Below are 24,196 nucleotides of genomic sequence, written 5' to 3' on the forward strand. Positions count from 1 at the left end.
ATGTGCTGGACGACTGGGTGGCCCCTCCTGCACTCCGTCTAACCCCGAAGGGGGACAGGGTCATAAACTGAAGCTCGGGGAGCCCAGGAACAGATGGCAAGTTCAGTTGCTTATTAAGTGCGACAGAATCAACACGTATTCTCCGAGTGGCTCTCTCGTATGTCGTCTCTTTCGTCACATACATATTGCATATGTTACGCGAATGCCTATATTATTCCTAGAATCGCCACTTACACTTACTTTCCATCATCGTATTTTATCCGACCCGCGTTGTCCTCTCTGTTCCTGGCTACGTAATTTACACATTACGCAGACTGAAAGTAGCTTCATAAATGCAACATAACGTAGCAGCGACTTTAAAATATTTATAGAAGCAGCATATAGCAGAGAAATTGTAACATTTATCGACACTTCTTTCGTCTATAGTCTTGACTCCTTTCGCGTAACAAATCGATAGGGACTTTTAAAAAATCCTGGGGGAAAAGTGGCAATGATGGTAAACATGTAGAATTCCACACCCGCGAGGAAATCGTAAGCGCCACAAGGCTGCTGCGAACAGCTGGTACCGGGGTGACACACGTGAGGATATAAAAGCGAACTGAAATGATCGCAAGCGCAAACGGAATCGCTACATCTGGCACAGCAGGAGATGCAGCAACCCGCAAAAGAACAGCCGCAGCTGTGACAGCAAGTTTTCGTTTGCGCGTTTTCTTCACAATTCGAAGCGATGCGTGAAGACGTATTACCTTAATTATGCGACTAAACATCGACCGGCCTCGGTGGCTCAGTCGGTAGCGCGTTCACCTTCTGATCCCGAGCCGGTTCAAACCCGGCCGAGGACGCCAGCAATTTGGGGGTAGAGTACAGGTTGCTTAGTGACGCTGACTGCCATTAGTCTGAGATTACCGCTGTCTGACATTAGATACAGGATAGATACGACTAAACATGCGCCAATCGGTACAAACGGAATGCAAATCATGCCTGAATATTCCAGGTCTCTGTTCGACATACAATCGTGAATGGGAACCTACCACTAGCTGAGCTGCGAAGCCTCTCTTATGTCACGAAACTCATTCGGGAAGATGTTTAACAAAAAAGGAAGTGAGAAGTACACCCTTAAAACCGGCCAGCCAACCATCATCCCGGGTGACATCGTTTGTTCAGAACCGGAGGACTACGCGTATTTGTCATGCCTACGCGGCTATTTTGGTTGTCACAAAAAGGCGTGCGCCCCGGGCTTCTTGCAAATCAGAAGTGACAAAGGTATCGTTCCGTGCAGTTGCTGTTCTATAGCACGTTACATGGTGGAGTTCTGTTGTGCTCTGCTCAGAGGAAGGGAACCCCCAGAGTAACATGCCGCCACGCCGCCATTCAGATCGCTTGGAAATGACAATGACCCCCCCCCCCCCCCCTCCCCCCATTTCTGTTATGCTCACCATACTTCTGTATTTACGCTTGAAGAGTGTATCTGACCTGTTTTGGTGCGCTAAGCGAAATCGTCAACATTGAAAAAAGAAAAGAAAATAATGAATAGTCATGTTAAATCAACAATAACAACTTTATTTGTGAGGAAGAGTGGGGAGGTTCATCGCCAGAGGCGATACTCTACCCCATTGCTGGTGGGGTTGTGGGGAAGTCATGTTAAATCGATACACATGTTAAATCGATGTGATGTTTGCCTTCGATTCCTTAGGTAGAAGGCGAGATATGCCACGCCTAGCTCTGTTTACGAGCATTTTGGCAAATGTGCAAAAATGCTGCCAGGTTACCACGCCTGTTTGGACTTTTTATAGCCGGCAGAGGCAAGGGTCTGTTTACAGCTTCCACGTACTGAGACGTGTGATGTGTGATATGCGTGCTACAGAACCATTATAATTTTCATTGGTGCCGCATAGCTCATGCATGCAACCGACGCTTGTCACAGTCTTATCCAAACGTTCTCAATAAACGAATAAAGCGATGCAAATAGAAAAAAATACAGGACCGTTATGACTCGTGTAACGCGAAATTCAGCGTCAGCTGTGGGTGTGGTGAAATGAGGCCGGATGAAAGTGCGTAGACAAATTTATTTAAGCATGATGAGTATTGATTTGTGGTCGCTGAACGAGAGGGCTGTTCTCGAACACCAAGACTATGCATGAGCCATGTCTAGTTGTGGATTGGCGGATGTCGGTGCACAGCGTAAGGTCCAGTTGTTCGAACATATCACTTAGGAAAGTGGTGTTCTTGGCCAGTTAAACGGCGGTTGGTTGTGCGCACGGTAAGGCGCGAATACATACACCACAAAGTCGCGGATGCGTTCCAGCGCGGCGCGAGGCGAGAAGGAGCGTACAGCCACCACGAGCCCTGTGGGAAGCTGCACGGCAGAAATTTCTCCGACGTCGTCTCCAGGAAGGTTGACTTCAAGTGGTGTCGCCAGTACTCCGTCACGCCGACAAATGGCAACTCCGGCCGCTCGGTTGCCCTTGCCACTGCGACGCGTCCCGCAGCAGCACTTGAAGCGCGCTGGGTTTTTATCTCGGCTTCCATCGATAGCGGTTGTAAACTGGCGGGATTCTCCTCCTTCCTCCCAGCGCTAAGCGCACATGCGATAAGAGTTTTGTGCGGACATGCGAATGCCGACGGCGCTAACGCGATATCGGGAAAGTGACTATACAGCTGACGCTGTAATATATTTGTCCCCAAAACGCTAATGTCTATATAAGTCGAGATGAAGGCCTCCTCACAGCCCTCCAAGCATGTGTATATGAAATGCCCATGTTGACACCTGAGTAAGAATTGCAGCAATTGTAGCACAGTTGCAGTTTCGAATCCCGCACCGCGGCCTGGAACCAGATAGATTACCGTTAGTTCACATATCACAACAACAACCACAATAGATGCTGACGATTGATGTTCACACATCAGTTCAATACGCCTGCATTGTACTATCACTGTACAGAAGCTTGCACATCACAAAGAAATATAAAATCGAAGAACATTCTCAAAATTGCGTCTATAGAGCTGAGCGTGCAAGGTAGAGTCGTCACGCTATCAGCTTCTCATTGTTGTCCTCACAATTGTAAGCAGCATCACGACTGTATACGAGTAGCTGCGTAATGATAGAGCTCTGACACAAAGGATTGATGCGTCTTTCACTCCTTGCACAGAAATCTATGACCCTTTGAGCCCTCATCCAATTGCTCATTTGCCATTCAGAGACATACGTCGGTAGCTTTGTGCATTACAGCCTGTCTTTAAATTATGGGAGGGGGCAAGATATTCTATTTTGACATTGGCTCCATGCGCTCTTGGATAAACTCTAACGAGGCCGGTTCATAAAGCGCTGGAGAGAACAAATATTCAATTTTACAGCGTCAGCTCTTCAGTGGAAACTTACCTGAGATCGAGTCGTCGTCGTCGGCAATTCAAATATCCGCACAAAACTCTTATCGCATGTGCGCTTAGCGCTGGGAGTAAGGAGGAGAATCCCGCCAGTTTACAACCGCTATATCGATGGAAAGTGAGATGCGCACTTCAAGTGCTTCTGCGGATCGCGTCGCAGTGCCAAGGGCAACAGAGCGGCCGGAGTTGCCATTTACCTGCGTGCCGGAGTACTGGCTACACCACCTGAAGCTACCCTTCCTGGAAATTACTTCGCAGGAATTTGCGCCATGCAGCTTCCCACGGGGATTGTGGTGGCTGTGTCAGCTACTTCTCGCCTCGCGCATCGCCGGAACGCATCCGCAACTTGTATGTACTCGCGCCTTACCGCACGCACATCCTTCTCGTCGTCGCAGACTTCAATGTGGACGTTTCACTGGCCAAGAACACCACTTTCCTAAGTGATATGTCCCAACAACTGGAGGGGGGAGGGGGTCGAAGTAGCTTGCCGTTGTTGGCCGCACTGAAGTGGGCATCGTCACGACTATAGCAAAAGAAAAAGAAAAAAAAGGGGGAGACGAGAGTTGACGATTTCAAAGTGAGGCGTAGGCAAGATGAACGATACTGATGAAACAGAGGTGCACTGTATATGAGAAGTGCACTAGAGTGGTCTTTCCGCGAAGCCCCAACAACAACTTGACCTCACGCTGTGCACCGCCATCCGCCAATCCACAGCTAGACATGGCGCATGCATAGACTTGGTGTTCCAAAACAGCCCCTCGTTCAGGACACCATTCACCTCGCCAACCATTTCAGCAACCACAACAACAACAAAAAATAAGTTAGTGAAGCCACGCTTAAATAAATTTGCCTACATACTTTCATCCCGCTTCATTTCACCACACGCACAGCTGACGCTGAATTTCGCGTTACACGAGTCGTAACCGTCCTGTAATTCTTTGTCACAGTAACAACTATGGAAACATGCCTACAAAGCCCCCACCCTCTTTCTCGCTATCGATCAACCGCGCTTTATGCTGCCACGCAGGTAATTTGCCGTGACGAACATAAACGAGGAATTTCCTTCCAAACGATAGCCTTCGCCAGAATATGCGCAGTTATCTATGCGATGGACTGCCAGTCAATACTCCAATAGGAAGATAAACGATGGCATCCCGTAACGTGTCTGCACTGTTTGCGATACGCGAATCACCCTGTAATAAAGTCATGACTGTGTGAAAGAAGTTTCTCTTTCTCTCTTACAACAGACAAAACCCCGCACTCATCCCAGTGCTGCAGGAAGGGGAAAAACGTTAAAGAGAAAAATAGGCTTTAAAAACTGGGGAATGAAATTTATGCTCCCGGAATGCGCAATTATGAACTAACTTGTCATCGGAAATTAACGGAAAGTAACAAGTTGACGCTAACATACACAAACGGATAAGCAGAGCACACTGCTTCCACGTCCAGGAACAATGACAACAGGAACCCGTTGAGAAGACCAGGCAGCTGTGTCACTGAAACGTATAAAGAAATAGTAATGGTGATGATGATGATTAGGATTTTAATGGCGCAAAGGCAACTTAGAAATAGTAATGAATGAAAATTTATATTTCTCTTGGTATTAGGACGTCTCTGTACCGCAATGTAATGTGCCGTCTGTCTGGAATGTCAGCACCCCAACGTCTGTACCCCATGAAATAACAGTACCACGAGACTCAGAGGGAATGCCTGGGACCCTAACGGTAACTGAATTTCCTGTTAAAGGGGATATTAAATTTGGCTATTGCAATAACAGTTGCAGTCGTAGTTAGATAGCCATAGCAAAAAAATGTCCAGTCGTGCTACCCTCTTGGGTATTCTACACAGAATCATGCATGTTACAAAACAATTGTACAGCCACAATAAAATATTGATGACCTGCAAGAATTCGCGCTATTTGAAAATCTCTATCTGGACTCAATCGTTGTACTACAGAGCCACTCGCACTGTGTAACAGTGTTTTTATGCAGAACAGCAAAACATAGTAATAGCGTGCAAGCTATAGCCAAGCCGCTCACCCTTGCTGCAATCTTGGGTCCTTGTTCTAACCCTGTGCAGCACCGTCAATGCCTGCACTCATTCTGTCTGTTCTTGATGTCTATACTAGCCTGCTTGAACTCTTCTGACCTCAGAGCTTTTGTCATGAATACGGAGATGTGATCTTCGCAGCACTGCATCTGTAAAGGTTAAACCTGTAACTACGAAAACATTTTTATTTTCGCCTCCATCGTCGCCAGACTGAACGACCAGTTGAATAACTCTTTGTGCTCGCGCGCGACAGCTGCTCTTCTTGGAACTCCGCCACTCGTGACCCATTTGGTCAGCTCGCTTTTGTGGCCCTATAGAGGCAATCCCTTGAGCCGAAAGCACTGTGGACACTACGACATGTCCAAGATGGCGGACGGGATTAACAGATTTAGTCCAAGTGGGGGCGGAGGATTTCACGTGTCCAACCTAGTTAATGTAACCAATTAGACAGTTGGTTTCGCTTTCTTTTGAATGTTTTGATTGGCGCTACCATGTTGGTGGGCAGCGGCCAATTGTGGTCTTTATAAGCGGACACCCGCTAATTTGCGACAGCTCGAGCGGGGACTTTCACCACCGGAAGGTCTGGGACCTTGTCGCCTCATGTCCCCCGAGTTCTCAATCAGTAAGCATTTGCCTTGATATGTATATGCCTTGTATATATTTGTATTAAATATTGTTGCTGTTGAGTTATCCCTCTCGTCGGACGTCTCCTGCAAGCGGCTACCGTACTCGCAACACATCACCGAACCCCTCTACGGAAAGGAGAAACTTTACTGGCGCAGCACGACAGGATGTGTCCATCTACGGAGAGCTGAAGCATCTCGACGGACGAGTGAATACCTCCAGGAGAACAGCAAGAATCAAGGTACGCATCGAAGTCAAGCAAGGCAGCAAAAGCAGCGGACTGTCCAGGAAACTGAGCGGACAAGTCCAGGTCATCAACGGAGAGCCACAACTAGTCAACGAGGACCGGGTGTGCAGTGTGTGAACGTGACCGCGTCAGGGGAGCCAGCACAGCTTCGACGACGGCGACGAAAGTGAGAAACAACGGACACTGAAGTGTCGGCACAGGGTGAAAGAAAACGTCATCCACGGAAGAGCTTCGAAACAATTTCACGAGGTAGGTGAGAATTGGTTGCTCTTGAGGTTCACGAGTAGATAGCTACCGCGTAGGGTTTAGTTATTGTGTATCTCAGAGTTCCGGTGTGGCAGGACGATCTTTCTAGTGTCCGATAGTGTCAGTGGGTTCACATGATACCGACTGGTTTGGTCGAGCGAACAGAGCCGAGCGGAAAAACTAGGGTGTCGAACAATAGTTAATGCTTACTCGCTTGAGGGCGAAGCAAAAGAAGGCAAAATTCGACACAGAAATGGCAGACGAAAACAGAAGTAACACTGCTTCTGGCGCAGGCGCTACCGAAACCGTTAGCGTCGAAATCTTGCGGCTCCAGATCGAACTGGAAAAAGAACGATCACGGAGAATAGAACTTGAGCGATTTCGAGATGACCGCTCGCCATACAGTGAAGCGTCGACTACACGAACGCGCGAAGAAAATCTGGCCTACTTTTCAAAAAGGCTTAAGAGCGTTTTGCTTCCGCTACCAGCCGACCGCGAAGTGCCCATGTGGTTTGAGGGAGTAGAAGGTGTTTTCAAATTCTACAAAGTACCCGAGGAGGTTCAAAGTCACCTCATATTACCGCTTATCGCAAGCAGGGTAGGTCACTTGTACTCAAAGCTAACCACCGACGAGCTAGACGACTACCAAACGGTAAAGGAGGCCGTGCTAGCAGCACTCCGTTTGTCCCCGGGCGAATATAGGAAGCGCTTTTCAGAAGCAGTCAAAGGGAGGGACGAAACATGGTCGAACTACTGGGCCAGGCTACGCAGTTATATCGCCGCATATGCTAAAGCACGCGAGGTCAAAAGTTACGACGACTTGATAACGTTGATCATCGCTGACAGGTTCGTAGACTCGCTGACAGAGGAGGCTCGACAATTTGTAACGCTCCAGATCACCGACGTCAAACCCTCCGAAAGCGACATTGTAAAAGCAGTGGAGAAATTCGAGGATGCTAAGGGCAGGGGAAGCGCAGTTCTAGGCCACAGAGACAAGGGAGCTTCCGACCGCCGTAAAGATAGCCACAAAGACAGAGGGAAAGATGATAAGAACTCCCAACAAAAAGGGAACGGGAAAGACCGTCAAGAGACAAAGAACGGGTTTTCCTGCTACGTATGTGGAGGGAAACATTTTGCAAGAAATTGTCCCAAAAAGAGGTCACCAGACGGTGACCACACAGCTCCTAAAACAGCAGACAATAAGGATTCTGCACAAAGACGCGTGAACCGTGTTGTGATAGCTAGGGACGACGAAGTCCAAAATGCATCTGATGACGCACAGGTAGAGAATACTACGTTGGTGGCGCGCGTCAGCCCAGCGGCTACGGGAGATAAAGAGCAGCTGACTCTCCCCATTCGCGAGGTTCAATTGCAATGTGGGACACAAAAATTTCGCGCACTGATAGACAGTGGGGCGGACGTGACCGTCGTTCGCGCAGATCTTTTTCCCGAGCGCAGAGGTGATGCACTAAGCCCGCTGTGGCTCGAATCCGCCTTCGGAGACAAGGTAGCCGCGGAATTGGGCGTACTACCCGTCAGGCTGATAGGCACAAGCAGCGACCAGGTAGAAGTTAACAAAGTCGTCCCAGTAGAGTGCGCTTTTACCGAAAAGCTAGCCGGAGATGTAGATTGCCTCCTATCACTAGAAGCGTGGGATGCCATTCGGAGTGTCGAGGAACCGGACGCGCTAAACGCGGCGGCTGCCGTGGAAGCGGAATACACAGACGAGCTAGACGCGGGTTTAGCGGGGTTATTCCTGCAAGAGGACGCGGACTGCGGCGGCGCCGAACACATCGCGGTGGTGAACGCGGTAAAAAGCACGGCGGGAGGGACCGACGCTGAGGCCGGAGAGAGAAGCGTATTCAGATCAGCCCAGCGTGAGGACACGAGCCTCGTGGACGCGTGGGAACAGGGTAAAGCAGGCGCTCACGGTATGTTCATTGACGACGGTATCCTTTATCACACGGATACAGTAGCGGGGCAAAAAGTAAAACAGCTCGTTTTACCCGATGGTAAACGGCGACAAGTCCTCCAGCTCGCGCACGATACGCCGTGGGGAGGCCATCTTGGAATGCGAAAAACGCTAAATCGCATTAAGGCAACTTTCTATTGGCCGGGGATTGAAAAGGACGTTCGAGAGCACTGTGCAACATGCCACGGATGTCAGGTTAACGCGGACAGGAATGCAAAAGACAGGGTACCTATCGCGCCACTCACGCGACCAGACTACCCATTTCAAGCAGTGAACGTTGATGTGGTAGGCCCGTTCGAGATCGCGTCGGCACGCGGGCACAAATACGCACTTTGTGTCACCGACCTTCATACTCGTTGGCCCGAAGTGATTTGCCTTACGTCCCCGACCGCAAAGAAAACGTGTGACGCGCTGCTCGAAATCTTCTCGCGGACGGGAATCCCGGAAACTATCTGTTGCGATCAGGGCAGCAACTTCACGTCGCACTTAACCCAGGAGTTCCTCAGAAGGATCGGGTGTTCCCCACGCTTCTCGACGGCAGAACACCACGAAAGTAACGGGGCGGTCGAGCGGTGGAACCGTGTGTTCCGCCGCATGCTATTTCACGTGGTACGGGACGACCCCAGAAACTGGGATAGGTACATCCCTTTTCTCTTATGGGCGTACAGAGAAGTCCCGCACGACACCACGGGTGTGTCACCGTTTCAACTTCTCTACGGTAGACAACCAACAGGCCCGCTAGCAATTCTAAAGAATACCTGGGAAGGACAGGTAGGACCCCCAGTTCAGCTCCGAGAGGCGCCCACCAAATATCTCGAACATCTGAGAGAAATGTTCAAGGCGGCGGCAGAAACTGCAGGGCTAGTTACCGAAAAGCGGCAAGCGCGGTACGTGGAGCAGCACAATCGCAAAACAAAGCAAAAACAATTCCAACCTGGCGACCAGGTTATTGTTTTCGATACCAGCCGATCAGCAAAGCATCAGGCAAAGTGGAAGGGCCCCTACCAAGTAATAGGGAAACGACGACAGCACTCGTATGATGTACTAACGGACGACGGAAAAACGCGCACGATTCATGCCAACAATTTAAGGGCCTACAAGGCCAGGGTGAATCACGTAGGAGTCATTTTCCAAGGAGAGGAGGAATTTGGGGATGTGGAACCCGCGCCGACAAAAAGGGACAAAGGGCAGTCTGTCTTGCCAGCCGAGGCAACTTCGCATTTGGGGGAAAGTGAAGCCAATCAGGTCAGGCGACTATTTCAGTCATTCGCGACAGTGTTCGTGGACGTCCCCAAAGTTGCAGATGTAGGTGCGCATGTTATAAAGTTGCGTGAGGGGTACGTCCCGAAACGGTCTCATCCTTACCGCACACCTCAATTGCTTCGGAAAGAAGTAGAACAACAAGTCAATGAATTGCTCGAACAAGGGCTGGTGTATCCTATCGTCACTGAGTACTCCCACCCCGTCGTCTGTGTTACTAAGAAAGACGGTGGAGTCCGTCTCTGCGTGGACTATAGGGCGCTTAACGCCGACACAATAGATGACGCGTACCCAATGGAACTTCAACAGGAGCTAGTTTTTCGCGTAGGAAGGGCGCGGTTCATCACTTTGCTAGATCTACGCCGGGGATACTGGCAAATTCCCCTTGAGGTAAACAGCCAAGAAAAGACCGCGTTTGTTACGCATTTCGGTCAATTTGCGTGGCGGGTGATGCCGTTTGGTCTCAAAAACGCAGCAGCGACGTTCCAGCGGACTGTAAACGCCATCCTTGCGAAGCACCAGGAGCATGCCTGTGCTTACCTTGATGACATAGCCGTGTACTCGGAAACATGGGAGGATCACCTGCACCATTTGGAGGCGGTACTAACCACGTTAAAAGCCACGAAGTTAACGGCGAATTTATCTAAGTGTCAGATAGCGCGAAGTTCTATCCGCTATCTAGGGCACATTGTGGGATCAGGAAGTCACGCACCCGATCCAGAAAAGATCAAAACCATATCTGAGCTGAAGCGTCCAACTTCAAAAAAGGAGCTCAGGAGCGTACTTGGGTTATGCGGCTATTACCGCGACTATGTTAAGGATTATGCAAAGATAGCGACCCCTCTAACGCGGCTGACCGGGAAAAGGGTCCCGAACACGATCCCGTGGGATAACGAAGCCGAAGCCTCCTTTCAGGCCCTCAAATCGAGTTTAAAAGACGCAGTAGCACTGACAACTCCTGACCCCGAAAAACCGTATTGGGTATTTACGGACGCGTCAGCGTTGGCGGCTGGAGCATGCCTAGCCCAAAAGGACCGCAATGGCAAAGAAGTGCCCATATCGTTCGCAAGCCACCGATTTTCGGACACGCAGGCTCGGTGGGCGGCGATTGAACGAGAGGCGTTCGCGGTCATCTGGGCGCTCAAGAAATTCGATCATTGGGTGTTCGGGGCACAAGTAACTGTGGTGTCCGACCACAATCCTCTTTCATACCTGACCTGTACGACACCACAGGGTTCGAAGCTCGCGCGCTGGGCTCTTGCACTCCAGCGTTATAATGTGAATATTGTTCACCGCAAGGGAAGCGCGCACGGGAATGCGGACGCTTTATCGCGGTTGCGGTTTGAGTAGGAATTAGGCTAGAGCAGGTGCGTTGCAATGTATGTGTGAACCTCGAGAGTCACTCGCTCTCACCACTTTGTTCTAAGGAACCTTTGTGTTTTTCCGCCATAATTTTAGTGTCTGTTCAATGTACTGACTGACATAATGCGTTTCAACAGCAACACGTACCATTTTCAGAGCTTGTCGTTGCAAGCACTGTCACGTTGTATTGCATGTTCAGTAGTGTCACACGAACCTTTGGTGTGATGAATTTGTACACGGGTGATTATTTCTATGCTAGTGTGTTTAACCCGTCTGTAGTTTATTCCTTGTGGTTCAACTGTGCCCCACAACGAATCTAAGCAGGGAGGTGTAAAGGTTAAACCTGTAACTACGAAAACATTTTTATTTTCGCCTCCATCGTCGCCAGACTGAACGACCAGTTGAATAACTCTTTGTGCTCGCGCGCGACAGCTGCTCTTCTTGGAACTCCGCCACTCGTGACCCATTTGGTCAGCTCGCTTTTGTGGCCCTATAGAGGCAATCCCTTGAGCCGAAAGCACTGTGGACACTACGACATGTCCAAGATGGCGGACGGGATTAACAGATTTAGTCCAAGTGGGGGCGGAGGATTTCACGTGTCCAACCTAGTTAATGTAACCAATTAGACAGTTGGTTTCGCTTTCTTTTGAATGTTTTGATTGGCGCTACCATGTTGGTGGGCAGCGGCCAATTGTGGTCTTTATAAGCGGACACCCGCTAATTTGCGACAGCTCGAGCGGGGACTTTCACCACCGGAAGGTCTGGGACCTTGTCGCCTCATGTCCCCCGAGTTCTCAATCAGTAAGCATTTGCCTTGATATGTATATGCCTTGTATATATTTGTATTAAATATTGTTGCTGTTGAGTTATCCCTCTCGTCGGACGTCTCCTGCAAGCGGCTACCGTACTCGCAACACATCACCGAACCCCTCTACGGAAAGGAGAAACTTTACTGCATCTCCGGTTGCCGACCGGATGAACTACTATCCCCATCAGTGACGACGCACTCGCGTGTGTGATATCTCATTTGCGTGTGTCATGTGTGTGTGCGAATGTGTGTACCTCATCTTTGTCATCATCATCCCACTCACATATTAACCCACATGCACTGAGGTATGGTACCGCAATTGTTGGCGGTGAATCACCTCATCCCATCGTCATTCATCTTGTTGTTGTTTTGTTGTGCAAGCTTGCTGGTGTAATTGTGATGATGCAAGAATCTTCAGTTTGAGGCACTCCGGAACAAGAGTGAAATCGACGAGGTAACAGCGAAGAACAGGGGCCCGATGCTGAACCGAACATACCGTTTTTTTTTTTATTTTGTTTTGTATTTTATTTTTTAAGTTGGCGTGCTCCAAGCGTCACGAGGCGCCACATGATAAACGTTTCGGTAGATCGGGATCGCATACCAACGTTGCGATGGGCCACCGCGGGTCCTACCCTGCGGCACCTGCAGCGTGTCGCCACACAAATAGGCTGACATACCTTACGTGCAAACCTACCTATTACCTCGGTATGGAATGCCGAAAACTTGAGCATCGAGCCCCTGGCTTTAACGTGCCATTTAAGTTCATCATGGACAGTGCACGAGGTCGTGAATGGATGAATATGCAAAATGAGCCCCACATTTGTGCGTTTCCGCCGGGCCGCCTCGTTCCAAACGTGCGCTACCAACTATGTCCGAGGTCACCCGACTATATCTGCCAACCACCCCGCCATATCTCACGTGAAAGTGACCTATTGTGATTTGTTCTCCCTAAACGTGCCCCAGGGATCCTTACACTGACGATTTTCTGACATAACGGAGTTGCACGATGGCCTACCGTATCCTGTGGTGCACAACTTCTACAGAAAGACTAACGTGTGCCAAAAAAAAAAACCAGACTCGTTATTCCTGCCGCAGCACTGTAATATCGTCACTGTATTGCGTCATACCTTGGGCTTAGAGCTAACTGACTTCTCCTGGTATCTACAGAGGCAAGCGGGGGCTCTTTCCGCCCGATTGAGACTGTGCCAATCAACCTTAGCCCGACTCATAAACAATGGTTTCCGTATCTTTGGGGCGTTTCCACGTGCAGTATGCTTTACTTCCCACATAAAAGATATATTGTCTGTCTGCACTAGATAAGAGATATCTCCACATGCTATACTACCGGAGGACGGCGACCGCAGTTACGGGGAATAGCGATAAGTCTAGAGAGCGTGTTGGTTATAGAAGAACGCATCGAAACACAATAACAACCAGGAGGCAAGGACCTGTGCAGTGATGGAAAGTACTTGAAGTACCAAGTGCTACTTTAACTACATTTCTGAGAATTTGTACTTTATTTTAAATACTTTTAAAATTGTGCGCTTTGTACCGCACTTTGTACCCACTTTCCCGCCAAGCACTCAAGTACCATACTGCATGAGACTACAGACTCGAAAAAGGTCAATAACTATATTTGTGTCCCGAATAGATATTAAAACATTATTAACGAGATTGAAATGTTTACATGTTATTGCGATCTAAAGCATTTATGTTGTTGAATAGTAAAAGTTGGGAACGCAAAGATATACACACACAGTCCGATAAACAGCTCGATGAGACAGTGCGGGTGTGTCGCGTGTATGTGCCCCCTAAGACCTGATTCGTTCCCCCCATTGCCAATCAAAAATCATTCTGTTTCACATGGTGTGACTAGCTCCTAAAGGGGCACTAAAGTGGAAATATTTATTAGGGATGGGTCAACCGAATCCTCGAATCCTAGGAAGGGATTTGAGATTCCGGAATCTTCGTAATTTACTACTAATTTTCTACTGGTGTGAAAAGGGTGTAACTGAGGAAACTGTTTAACATTGTCATGGAATATGAATGCCGTGTACGCTGAGTCTAAATTTTCCCTCATACCAAAATCAGTAAGAAACACAGACGTTATCTTGATGGTGAGTTGATACTCCAAGGGATTCCTTTCTTCCGTGTTTTTTTTTGTGTGTGTGTGTGTGTGTGTGTACATATAATCAAATTAAACATAGACACCTCACCCTTCGTTTTGACTGGAAGGCGAGCAGGGCTATCAAACTAGCAGACGCGCGCAAGACCAGCAATGTACATAGTATCTTTTTTCTTAGAAAGGAAATACCTTTCTAAGCGAGCTTTTAGTTAGTTATGTCATTTATGTGATGTTCCAAATTTATCGCTAATTTTAAGCGTGTACATCCTTATCTGCATACCAGACCGTATATTGGTCCAATATGGCACCAGTACGGAATTGCTGTCGGGAGAATTTGTCCACAATGCATTACATTTTCATGTTATGCATTTACTTTGGTTGGTATGCATAATACACTCTCTATAGAAACAAAGCTGCACACGTTACGGTATTGTTTAAGGGTGTTGATTTACACCGAAAATGAATCAGTTACGGTACCACTTGGTTACACCCCAGATGGTGTCAAATTAGCACCTCTCCTGGAGGGCGTACTTCCATCTTAAGGTGTTGATTTACACCAAAAAACTAATCAGTTATGGTATCATCCAATTACACCCAAGAAGGTGTATACAATTTTGGAGTGTACAACGCAAGAGGTATTTTGTTTACCTCTTGAATGGTGGGATGTGTCTTCTGTTCTGTATTCCTTCAATTTGTGACAGTCTGTTCCATGTACAGATACTACAAAACAAAAATTACAATTTCCCACAATTTCGTTTTGCCCTCGGAACGTTTAATATAATAATAATAATGTTTTATTGGACACGACCTACGCGGTCACACACACACAAAAAGAGTCTGTACATGAAGAAAAAAAATATACATGACTTGAATTGAAAATGAGAAAAGAGCACACGCACATTGTAATGTGAGAAACACATACAATCGCACGTCAACAACAGGGAAATTATCTAAAAAAGTGAAAGAAAAGAAAGTTCCGAAAAATGAGATGAGAAGAGGTATGACACCTAAATATAATATATAACGGCTATAATAACGGCTCGTGTCCTGGTATGGCGGATCGCACAAAGAATTACTTACGTTTATTGTCACGGTAATTTAAGATTACATCTTATCCGGAAAGCGATATTCAATAGACCGGTCGATATTTGGTGGACACCAAGTATGTGAAAGTCTCCGTGTGAAATCTGTTAAAGATTTGACAATCTAAAATTATTCTAATAGCCCGGCTTTGTGTTGTTGGTAGTGTATGTACGTGTGATTTTAAGTCTTTACACGGGAGGCACAGTAACGCTAAATGGGAATGGACGAACGCGTAGTACAAATTCAGCAGTGTACAGACACAGGGAAATAACGGGAAATAACACTGAATTTTCCGATTAATATATATGACACAGGCTGTGAAGTGGAAATGTGGACCAAGCACCCCCCCCCCCCCCTCCCAATTTGAATTCTTCATAGATCTCCAATGGAGCACCATTCGAAAACAAGACTGTAGGAGGAGTTGCGGCAAGTGGATTGATTGATTATGAATTAGAAAAAAATTGAGAAAACCCTGCATAGAGTTGGGTTGAGATGAGGAAAAAAATGGAGAAATGGGCGCTCATTACGAGAACTGGCTATTCCAGATCACTTACAAAAACAAAAATGGCTAACTTCAATAAGAACAATGAGTGGCAGAGACACTCAGTGAGTCACTCACACACACTGTCCACACACACTGTCAGTCACATTGCGGTCACATAGCAAACTGCTACTTCTTCGCATTTCAGTGGAATATATTAATGTTGCACCAATCATCTAATCGGTAATCAGTTCGTGATTTGAGAGACGTTGATGTTGGAAGAAAATAAAAGGGGGGAGACTGAATTTGAAAGATAGTCCAATTATATTGCTAAGTAGTGCTACTACTGTAACAGTGCCCTAATATAGTGCTAATATTGCAAACTTGTGTCGTCTGCATAAAGACACGCGTTGTATCTTGGAAACGACTAGCAAGGACGAAACATTGCTTCCTGCACAGTGTGTCGGAGAGAACACCAGAGGGTCGTAATTATCCGCAGTCCTATAACCTGCGGCACGTGCAGCATGCCCCCACACATGTATACCGGGTGTTTCACGAAGGTCATCTGGCTGAATAATTCGCAAACAGGTGGCGCTATCGAAAAGTTTCCTTTTCAGTGAGCGTCCCTAAGACACCGAAATTAGATCGACATCGGTCCAGAACTGAGCAGTGAGTGGATGATTCGCGTACGCTCATTAACAAATAAAAGTCCTAACTTTTTACTTCGGACGCTCTATCGGACTCTCTGTTTTACCGAGCGAAACCTTCAGCGAAAAATGTTCCAGAAGAAGAAAACACGTCGATACTTGTGATTTTTATAGTAATGAGTTGGTTTCGGTTTACATATTTCTTGCACGGAGCAGCGTACCAACGCGCCTTGTTCGAACATAGGGGTAACGGAAGATAACGAACCGCCACAGAGCTTGGCTTCATCGCGATGATGACGAGTGATGCACCGAATCGCCTCTTCTGGCTGTTCCTTATCTTCCCTCACCCCCGTGTGTTAACCAGGTGGATGAACGCATACTTGTCAGCCGTATAGCTGAGCGAAACACCGCATTGGCACGTTGCTCCGCGCAAAGAGAATGAAATCCGAAACCAATTAATTACTCTAAAAATCACTAAGTATCGACCCCGGTTTTTTCCTCGCACATTTTTCGCTGAAGGTTCCGGTCGGGAAAACAGAGGTTCCCAAAGCATTTCAATTAAAATTTATGTTATTATAAAATTATTTATTTAATATTTAATGAGGAGTTTTATTTAATTAATGAGCGTATGCTAAGCAGCCTCTCGCTGTCCAGTCCTTGGCCGATGTCTCGGGGACGATGACTAAAAAGACAGCTTTTCGATAGTACCACCTGTTCACGAAACATTCAGCCAGCGGACCATCCTGAAACACCGGGTGTAGGCTGACTCACCTTACGTGTGACTCTACTCCCAATTATACGCCTCAAAATGTTCAGTGTATTGAGTAAGATCATTTATGTGAACTAAAAAGAAAAGAGGACCTGTAATGTTGAACCTCGGGGGACCTCTGATATTTGAAAAGATAGGGAGTGAAATGGAATCATGGTATTTAACAGATACCCGATACCTTTACGTAGTACTTCGTGCTTTGTGGCCTTCACTCCGTTCTATCGCTACCAGCTAGGCTGTGAGGCTAGCCCTATGTGAAACGAGTGTGGTGTACTTGCCAACGTAGAACAGATACTCCTCCGCTGCCGGACCTATATCAAAGAAAGGCGTACACTGCAGTCACAGCTTGCCACCCTTGTCTGCCGCCCCTTCAACTTCACGACCATCCTCGGCCCTTGGGACGCCGCGGCCCACTCCAGGGCGGCCTTACGTCATGTGGTTGACTTTTTTGAGGCGACAGGCCTAAAGGACTCATTATGACCCCAGCAGCGCTCTCGGACATTCCCACCATCACGATCACGTTCAGCATCGCCATCGCCGCTCTGATCATTCCCGTCATCTCTTATCGTCAACAATCATCATTGTCACCACTCATATTAGACTCCCTAGCTATGGGGCAGCGTTCCACTCCTAGAGTGGAAAACCTCCCCACTTCATCATCAGAATATATATACGTTGTTGTTCGTGCTTCAGTTCAACTACGTTTGCAGTATTATACTTTCTAGTGTACTTAAAGTATACATGATATATCAGGCACTTGGTACTTTACTTCAAGCACAATGTTGAGGTACTCTGTCCATCACTTCGCATGAGAGGAGAAAAGTAGACGTAGAGGTTCTCTGACACAAACATGAAACTACAGAGATTTCAAGCGTGTTGAAACACGGATGTGATCAGCATCTCGTCAACCACAGCGTTTACAGTCAATCTCACGGATGAAGGCGGCGTGAAAATGGCATGGGGTCAAGCGGTACTCGAAACGACAATTGCTCTATAGCCGGTAAATGGCCCGGAGTTGTTGCAGAACTCTCGCTTTATTCTATGCTGTCTCATTCCGTTCGATGATGCATAGCTAGACGCATAGTGACATATACTTGCCGCTACTAGCAGCAATCGCGAGAATAATCTCTGTTCCGGTCCTTTTACAGCTTCATCTACGAACTACAGCAAACAGGGCCAGTCATAGACTAAAAGAAAGAAAAGAGCATTTCCGACTTGACGTACCTCGTAAAGTCATTTATGCCAGTTGCTTACATAAGGCATTCTATGAAAGCAATGATAAGGAACACGAACTTCTCCGGTACCGGCTCTTTGTGTGGGATATAAAGCGTTCGTGCAATAAAGAACAGAGACGTTCACGGACCGCGTACGGTTTACACATAGGAGTGTCAACGACTACCATTGCTTGGCTGTACGCGCTAGACATTGGACGCTACATAACGATATGAAGATATCCCTGGTAGCCCTGTTACTGCTTGGTATTACTTTGGCCTTGGTGGACCACGGACATGGTAAGTCTGCGTTGACATGATTTCAGTAGTAAAAAAGAGAGATATTACGTTAAGTCTTAGTTATGCATCTTGTTTTATCAATAGTTTTGACACATTGCAAATTACACCGAATCTGTTGCACAGACGCTGCGAAAGAGTAGCAAATCTAGATTGACTAGATGCCATGGCCACGGCCCATCGCTTGCTCTCAAGTGAAATCTTGTGACATAACTTTGCATGTTCAGCGCTGGGTACGCCATCGACATCGACATCTTGGGTTTCTGCACACCTCGCCGCGATAACGAAAAGGTAGTGAGTAGATAGAGGAATATCAAGCAAACTGAGTTCCAGTACTCGTATTGAAATCATCTCAGAGGGACATCATATCCAGACGGCACGATGACAATAAGGACATGTTGACTGGAATGTAAAGTAGCACTGAGGAAGTAAAGTAATGCGGAACTATCAAAGTGAACGAGTTGCAGTAATGAAGGCCGTTCTCAGTTTTATGTTTCCTTCCTTTTCTTGGTGGCGTTTTATTGCCGGTCAGTTAGTCTGCCTGCCGACATGGCGGCACGTTGCTCACGGAGTATCGTGCACCTGGGGCCGAATTCGTGGTGAACTGTGCCGACGTCCTTCGTTCCAAGTCCACTCTGCGCTGACCTCATCATGATTAGTACATATCAACTACGCCAGATTTCTATTATTCGAATTTCTGTAACTGACCTGGTGTCAGGATCTTGGAGCTTTTCAGTGTTAAAAATAATTGGGAGTAGACTTACACGTAAGGTGAGTCCGCCTGCATTTATGTGGCGACATACTGCACGTGTCGCAGAGTAGCACTGCGGATCATTTCGTCCACCAGAGATTCTTTAACGTTCGCCAGACACCTCCACACACAGTGCTGCAAGTAATGTTTACCTTCCCCACTTTGCTATCATCCTCCGTCGGGATCGTACTCACGATCCGTAGATTTTCGATGACTGTCCATGACGCTGATGTTTTGTGATCGCTGGAATCGAGACCACGCTTTCAGAAATGGCATCATTACTTCGTGGAGAAATGGCAAGCAAGCGCTGGGGGGGATATGTTTAATGATAACAAAGAGGAGGAACGAGGGAAAGGTCAGCCAGACAGGGTGTCGGCTTGCTATCCGGCTTGCTAAGCGCTGGGTTTCTATTTACCAGTCATATTGACAACCGGTGCACTGCCGAAGGACGCTCGTTGTCTGCACGAAATCGTACTACCCAAAGCACATCAAAATTTCGCAACGAATTGCCGTCAGTTGTGCGCTCATCTGCCAATACCGCACCTTTGCGCTCTAGTCGGCCGTCGTTCATTTCTCAACAATCCAGCCGAATGCGACATCATTTTCCCTTCCATAGGGTTCGATTAACACATGTTTAGATGCGAGTATGACACGTACTGTCTTTATCTGTACAAACAGCATACGGAGAAGCATGGTGGCCAGGAGGTTGGCAACACCACTTGCCAGGCCGCGGATGGTGGTACCCCTCGGAAGGAAAGTGCTTGAGGAGATCACGATACCGCGTTGTAAGTATATGCACTTTTTCCCCTGCTGAACGACAATAATTACGATGACTTTCAGTTCAGTCTAATTCGGATTAATGGTTTGTCTTTGTTGCTCTTAGGAAGTTGCTGGCAGAGTGCTTTGGTGCATGTACGCCTGCCGAGGACGTGGTTTTCGGTACGAGAACGAGGACGACGGAACACCGTGTTTTGTAAGACTTTCGTTTTTCGCTGCATATTTTCTCTTTTCTTTTTTTTAAGCGTGGAAAAAAGTAGTGTACATGTACAAGATATCAAACAATTGAAGAAATAGTTAGGTGCGGTGGTGCGGTACAAGCGCTATTTAACGGAGGTTCGTGTCCAATGTGCTCATCTCGTATCTCCACCACGGACCCCTCACATCTGATGCAAGGCCTACGAGCTGTTGCTGAGTTCCTCTCCAGCACTGGACTAATGGACGAACTCTAATAGGACACCTTTCCATCATCATCACTTTCTCATCCCTTCCACCAGCGCGATGGGGCAGTGTACCGCCATAACGGCGGAGAATGACCCACCTCATCATCCCATTCATCCGCATCCATCCGCATCATCCCATTTATGTGTGTGTGTGTCGTATTTCCACATACCCTTGTGCGTTACAGTTGCGTCGCAGACTCGACTGCTAGGAGGAATACATCTATTCATAGGAGACAGCCGAATCTATAATAACTGTAATAACTCGAGGGGATCGCCGTTACCTCGTCTCAAGCTTCACTGGCCCCATGATGCATTCTCAATGGCAACGTGACATCACCACCCACTCTCTGCTTTACTCCGTTGACCCCACATTGTCCCTTACTCTCCCCCGCCGAATGCCACGTTCCTTTACCACAGTATTCCACCGCATGAGGCTTAATGTGGCTGTTACACCGGCTCTCAAACACCTCATCGGTGCCGGCGCGTCCAGCCTCTGTTTCACGTGTGGTGTGCGCGGTGACCTCCATCACGTAATCCTGATCTGCGGACAGTACGAGCGCGAGCGCGCCCTCATGGGAACTGCTCTCCAACGCGTCCATCAACGCCAGTTCGACTTAGCCAGAATTCTCGGGCCATGGTCAGACCCCTAACATCTGATGCAAGGCCTACGAGCTGTTGCTGAGTTCCTCTCCATAACTGGATTAATGGACGAACTCTAATAGGACACCTTTCCATCATCACCACTTTCTCATCCCTTCCGCAAGCGCAGTGGGCAGTACACCGCCATAACGGCGGAGAATGACTCACCACATCATCATCCCATTTGTGTGTGTGTATGTATAATAACTTCTCTTTCTTTTGTTATTGCCTTTCGAGTGCCTGGGTTTCAAAAATCTAGGCGGTGGTGTGGTAGCAAAATAAAATGCACACGCGTACAGCTTGGGACAAAAGTTTACGGAACACCGGGGTGTCACATTTCTCCAATGGAGCGACAACCTAGCTGCAAAAACGAGTGGACATACATACTGAGAGATGGATCGAATAGCCCGCCACCCGTTTTCTATTCGATAGCTTCGTGACAGCTAGCAGGGAAGCGCTCCGATGAAGAAATACGCAGGTGCCGTGTTCCGTAAACTTTTGTCCCAAGCTGTACGTAGCCTCCCACTTTCAACAAATCAAGGGACAGAACGATCTGACTCGGAATGATGGCTAGTTAGGAGCGTGTAATGCAGCTCATTTTAAACTGTGCGCTGATCATGTCACTTTCTGTTAAGCAAAATCTGTACATGACGGACATACGAGTACGTCACGACTTGTAAGTTAGCCGGGAGTAGCGAAGTGGGAAATTTCACTGGGCGACAAACACAGCACATAACTTTATTCATAGCATGCCATATTTTTAGTATCAAAGCACGCAGTCAGTCTAGGCCAAACACACAACCGCGATGAATGTGGCATCCAAGACACGAGTGCACTATGTCGTCATATCGTGACAAAAAAAAATCGAGAAAACGAAAGATACATCAGCAATAATAACGTACGCGAATGGTAATCACAGGAGGAGCAAGCTTGTGCTAGTTTTCCCTACTAAATAGTTCCACGCGTTTAATGTTCAATCTATAACCACTGTACGATACACTTCCCTCTTCTGGTGGGGCAGAAGAGGGAAGTGTTCTCCAGTTATACAACATGCGTTCTCATCTTGGAATATTTTTAGCCCTAGGAACTACGCTTAAACATGGTGATTATACCTTTCAACTCCAAATTTTACGTGAGTTTTTGGTGCAAGTTGCATTACTTGTCTGTTATAGACAACGTGGTTCGCCGCTGCGGCGTTACTGTAACGCTCGATATTTATGACTTATTGACCACTTTGCAGATGTCTTATCGCGTAGCTGGTTTTTGTTACGACGGAGAGTGCGTGTTCAGTCTCCCAGAAGAACCCACTCAGGAACCCGAAATCACATCAGAAGTGACGTCGCTGGCACCACGTGTGCCAACTCAGGGACCTGAGACAACGACTAAGCGTGATCAGACGGTGCAGACCGTGGCTACAACTGTGTCGCGAAAGGAGACGGTCTTACCTGAGGAAACAGGGCCTACCGAACCAGAGAAACAGCCTGAGCCAACAACGGCAGCACATCCTAAGGCTACGACTAAGCCGTCTCAGCTAACGACAAAGCAAAGGTACGAAACCGAACCTCAGCCCACGACAACTGCAGAACCCGAGGCCACAACTAAGAAGACGGAAGTAACAACAAAGCAAAGGCATGAAGTATCCGAAGCTACAACAAAGCAGCCGGAGGTAGCGACAGAACAAAGCCACCAAGAACCTGAGGCCACAGCACCTGCAACACCTGAGGCTACGACAAATCAGCCGGAATTAACAACGAGTCCAAAACACGAAGAACCTGAGGCCACAAGACCAGCAGAACTTGAAGCCACAACCAAGCAACCGCAACCGAAAACAAGGGGAACACAGGAAGAGACCCCAGAGGCCACAACACCTGCAGAACCCGAAGCCAAAACTGAGCATCCAGCACTAACAACAGAGCAAACAAAGGAGGAAGAACCTGAAGCCACAACAGCTGTAGAAGCCGTAGTCACGACCAAGCAGGCGGAACCAACCACAAGAGAAAGACACGAAGAGACCCCTGAGGACACAACACCTGCAGAATCCGAAGCCAAAGCCGGGCAGCCAGAACAAACAACAAAGCAAACAAACGGGGAAACACCTCAAGTCACAACCGTTGGAGGAACAGAAGCCATGACCAAGCAACCAGAATTAACAACAAGGCGATGGCAAGACGACGAATCTGAGGTCGCATCAGATGCAGAACCCGAGACCACGACACAGTATCCAGAACCAACAACTATGCGAGCTCACGAAGAAGAACATGAGGCCAAAACAGCTGTAGAATCCGAGGTGACGACCCAGCAGCCTGACGTAACATCAAACCACGAGGAAGTACCTGAAGTCACAACAGCTGTTCAGGCAAAGTTGCCGCCGGAAGTGACAACAAAGGAAAATCACGAAGAAGAGCTTGGAACCACAACTGACGAGCAATCAGAAAGCACAGCCAAGCGTAACGAAGATAAGCAATCTCGAAATGCAGCGACTGCAGAGGTCGCGGCCTCATCAACGCCAGCAGAGTCTGAAGGTACAACGAAATAAAACAAAGAAAGTTAACTGCAGTCGGTAACAGTATCTGGTACAGTAGGAACGTCAGATCCACATTGACGTGCCAGTTATCACAGTGCAACTGCACAATGAAGCCCTCATCACGCAAATGAAGCCATGTAGGGTTAGCCAACTACGCCGTAATCACAAGCCGCTCGTCATCATATCTGACCGGGCATTGCAGGCAAATCTTTTTGCCGTTGTATTTATCCCCTGGAAAACAGTGATAAACATATTCCTTCATTTAACACTTACGCTTAGTATGTGTTATTGTTGCGGTGACATATAAGTAAATATAAAGCGCTTCTACAGAACCGGTGTTGCTTTTCTTCGGGTGAACATAGCTATAGTTGCTTTCTGTCCAAACAAAAGCCAGGTCTCTCCACTACCAATACATGAAAAGAAACTGGGGCGAGGCAACAGGGACATTGCACATTAAATCGATGACGTCAGACAAACATGATTTGGTTCGAGACAGC

At 47.6% G+C, this 24,196-nt stretch overlaps 1 protein-coding gene and 1 long non-coding RNA gene across 3 annotated transcripts; one reads left to right on the forward strand and one right to left on the reverse strand.

The window, feature by feature from the left end:
- Nucleotides 1-2,046: 2,046 nt before the first annotated feature.
- LOC135383910 (uncharacterized) lies at nt 2,047-5,578 on the reverse strand. Of its 2 annotated transcripts, XR_010420144.1 has the most exons (3): nt 5,424-5,578; nt 4,796-4,880; nt 2,047-2,825 (listed from the first exon to the last, which is right to left on the reverse strand). It is a non-coding gene; the product is annotated as an uncharacterized LOC135383910 (long non-coding RNA). The 2 variants fall into 2 exon arrangements; XR_010420143.1 differs by lacking the exons at nt 4,796-4,880; nt 5,424-5,578 and adding an exon at nt 3,380-4,569.
- A 12,791-nt stretch (nt 5,579-18,369) lies between these two features.
- LOC135385865 (proteoglycan 4-like) lies at nt 18,370-23,967 on the forward strand. Its single transcript, XM_064615434.1, has 4 exons — nt 18,370-18,568; nt 19,995-20,101; nt 20,200-20,289; nt 22,416-23,967. The coding sequence occupies exons 1-4, from the start codon at nt 18,502-18,504 to the stop codon at nt 23,709-23,711; spliced, it is 1,560 nt and encodes a 519-aa protein (XP_064471504.1). The 5' UTR covers nt 18,370-18,501; the 3' UTR covers nt 23,712-23,967.
- The last annotated feature ends 229 nt before the right edge of the window (nt 23,968-24,196 follow it).

The sequence above is a fragment of the Ornithodoros turicata genome, chromosome 2, assembly GCF_037126465.1.
Source record: "Ornithodoros turicata isolate Travis chromosome 2, ASM3712646v1, whole genome shotgun sequence".
NCBI classification, from domain to species: domain Eukaryota; kingdom Metazoa; phylum Arthropoda; class Arachnida; order Ixodida; family Argasidae; genus Ornithodoros; species Ornithodoros turicata.

What these genes read in the sequence shown, in the direction of transcription:
- LOC135385865 (XM_064615434.1), top strand. Translation starts at nt 18,502, where the DNA reads ATGAAGATATCCCTGGTAGCCCTGTTACTGCTTGGTATTACTTTGGCC. An exon ending in CTTGGTGGACCACGGACATG is followed by an intron (nt 18,569 to 19,994) that starts GTAAGTCTGCGT and finishes CTGTACAAACAG; the next exon opens with CATACGGAGAAGCATGGTGG. An exon ending in ACGACGGAACACCGTGTTTT is followed by an intron (nt 20,290 to 22,415) that starts GTAAGACTTTCG and finishes ACCACTTTGCAG; the next exon opens with ATGTCTTATCGCGTAGCTGG.